Below are 3,009 nucleotides of genomic sequence, written 5' to 3'. Positions count from 1 at the left end.
CACAGAGCAACTAAACCCCTGTGCCACAACTACTGAGTCTGAGCTCTAGAGCCCATGAGCCACAACTACTGAAGCCCGCGTGCCTAGAGTGGCTCTGCAACAAGAGAAGCCACCGCAGTGGGAAGCCCATGAACTGCAACAAAGAGTAACCCCCACTTGCTGCAACTAGAGAAAGCCCACACACAGAAATAAAGACCCAAGGCAGCCAATACATACATACATACATGCATACATAGATTTATTAAAAAAATGATGAATAAATTTGGGAGATCAGATAAAAAGCCCCTAAATGTATTTTTCTTTATGTCAACTGTTGCCTCACAGATGAAAGGAGTACAGTATAAGGGCACTAAATATAATGAGATAAACTACCATGATTAAAGAGTATGGAGAAGAAATGCCACATGCATAAGAGAAAAGGGAATTATAACTGGACTCAGTGTTGGGGGCCCTGAAAACAGGGGAGAAAGGAAAGGAGAAATAGGGAGGGAGGAATAATATAATAGAGGAAAGATACATGATCATCTGCAAGATTTCCCCTTTACAACTTTTCTTAGGCTCAGCCCTGATTGCATCCTGCTCCTCAGAGCACCTGTGACATCTTTGTTCCGGAGGCTGTAAATCAGGGGGTTCAGCACAGGGGTGATAATGGTGTAAAAGGCTGATGCCATCATGTCCTGCTCAGCTGTGTGGTAGGAATCAGGAAGCATGTAGGTGTAGATGGCCCCACCAAAGAATAGCAACACTACAATCATGTGGGAGGAGCAGGTGGCAAAGGCCTTCCTGCGGCTCTCTGATGAACTCATTCTGTGGATGAGATGCAGGATGAGGGCATAGGAGCCTGAGATGATGATGACAGGGATAAGGAGCATGAGAACACAGCACAGGTACATGAGCATCTTGTAGAGGGAGATGTCAGAGCAGGAGAGTTTTAACAAGACAGGGGCCTCACAGAAGAAACTCAGGATTTTTCTGGAATGACAAAAGGGGAAGCTCATAGTGATGGGTGTGAGCAACAAACCATCCAGCATTCCTAGGAACCAGCATCCAGACACCAGGCATTCACAGACTCTCTGGTTCATCAGCAGCGGGTAATGGAGAGGTCTGCAAATGGCAGCATATCGGTCATAGGCCATGGCAGACAGGAGGAAAGTCTCAGCTCCAGCGAGGGTCAGATAGAAGAACATCTGGATCCCACAACCTGAGGGAGAAATTGTATGATCTCCTGTCACTTGGTCCATGAGCATCTTGGGCACAGTCACAGATATGTATATGAGGTCCATGAGGGAAAGCTGGCTGATGTAGAAGTACATGGGGGTGTGCAGGCAGGGCTCCAGGTGGATGAGGATGATGAGGAGGGTGTTCCCAGTTAGGGCTATCAAGAGGAAGATGAAGGTCACAGTGTAGAGGAGGATGGCATGTTTGGTTTCACCAAAGAGTCCCACAAGGATGAAAACATTTGATGTTTGATTCTGTGAATTTTGATTCCCTGAGTACATAGTCTTGGTTACAGTTCTCACCTGAGGAAGAAATGAGTTAGTGTTTATAGACATTTCATATGCACATGATTTTATTATCAGTTTTTTCCAATAAAACGTACTTAGAGCTACTTTAAAAAAAAGTGTAATTGTACTGATGTCATAACAAATGCTCAGATTTCAAAGAGGCCAGTTTTCATTTTGGCCACAAACTTAGAGAGGAATATGAAACAGACCTGGGCAGATGACCACTCAAGTGCTGTATAAATAGACAAAGTGTTTACATTTTTAAATTTTTATTTAGTTTTCCCCAACCTGAGAATATAAAAGGACTCATTTCATGGGAGGATTAGAAAGCTAAAGTAAGCCACACAGCTTAATTCTGTAACACAATGTAAGCCTTGAAGTCAATCACTAAAACTCTCACTCCACTTTTGGACACAATAGCTCATCCAAGACTCAATGATAGAAATCAAACTAATGTTAATGTCAATATTAATATTGTTAATGGTACTAATATAACTTAGTTCACTGACAACTTGTAATCTTAAATATTTTCTACCCTCATATATGTCCATTAACTCCCCTTTCATGGCTAAAATACTACAGTTTATTCAACTGTTCCTTGCTAATTGAAGCTCCATAAGCAGGACCACTGGGGAAATCAGAGCAGATAGTGTTCAGCCTGCCTGAGGAGAGCAGCTCAAGGTGCAGACCTAATGAAGAGAAGAAGGGCAGAAGGTGTACAGACCTTGTACAGTAGATGAAGGCACTTGGGTGTTGACTTTACAAAATTCAGGAGGGCAGGATTGCAAGTCTGGTGCAGGATAGGAGGGTGCAGACCTTGTATGGAGCAAGGAGGGAAGGGAGGTTTCAGATCTGCTGTGGAGCAGGCGGACAAGAAGGGTGCAGACCTGATGTAGGTCAGGACATTTGGGATGCAAACATGGTTTGGGGCAAGAGGGGTAGCAATATTGCATAGGGTAGGAGGGTATTTGGGGGTGCAGAACATTTGCAGGGCAGGATAAATTCGAGTTGCTGACCCTCGTACAATGCAGTATGGCACTTGGAGTGTAGATATGTTGGAAGGAGGACACTGAGGTGAGACAATGTGCATAGGAGGAAGATAGACAGGGTAAAGAGTTGGTGTAGGACAGGAGGTCAGAAGTATGTTGGCTGGTTCCCCTCACCTTAAAGTAAAGACTAAGGAATTTAATGTTTTATATAGATAAATGATTTTTATAAGAAATGACAAAAACAGCAGCTACGGATGTCTTAAGCAACAATTATCTGGTTGAAAAATGCATTAAAACTTACTTTTTTTCCTTTTTCTGATGTCACCTATTCCCCCCAAAAAGTGTCAAAAATATTAGATATTCCATGCATAGTCAATGAATGAATGAATGGAGTTGAAGGGTATAAGGCGTATGTCACAAAACATAGCAATATGGATCAGTTGGGTCCCACACACAAAGATACAGCCCTACAACCCAGCATAGTGATCTTGCATCTCAGTTTAATCGGAAATTTA

General features: G+C 42.9%; 1 protein-coding gene across 1 annotated transcript; it reads right to left on the bottom strand.

Moving 5' to 3' along the window:
* Positions 1-521: 521 nt before the first annotated feature.
* LOC130836390 (olfactory receptor 2T3-like) lies at positions 522-1,499 on the bottom strand. The gene has a single exon (XM_057708428.1). It carries the CDS (start codon positions 1,497-1,499, stop codon positions 522-524), a length of 978 nt encoding a protein of 325 aa, XP_057564411.1.
* Positions 1,500-3,009: the final 1,510 nt, after the last annotated feature.

The sequence above is a fragment of the Hippopotamus amphibius genome, chromosome 15 (assembly GCF_030028045.1).
Source record: "Hippopotamus amphibius kiboko isolate mHipAmp2 chromosome 15, mHipAmp2.hap2, whole genome shotgun sequence".
Taxonomy (NCBI): domain Eukaryota; kingdom Metazoa; phylum Chordata; class Mammalia; order Artiodactyla; family Hippopotamidae; genus Hippopotamus; species Hippopotamus amphibius.
Note: the sequence above shows the minus strand (reverse complement) of the source record. Positions and strands in the feature narration are given on the sequence as shown.

Bases quoted from the DNA above. Each gene is read 5' to 3' on its own strand.
- LOC130836390 (XM_057708428.1), bottom strand. From the start codon at position 1,499: ATGTACTCAGGGAATCAAAATTCACAGAATCAAACATCAAATGTTTTC.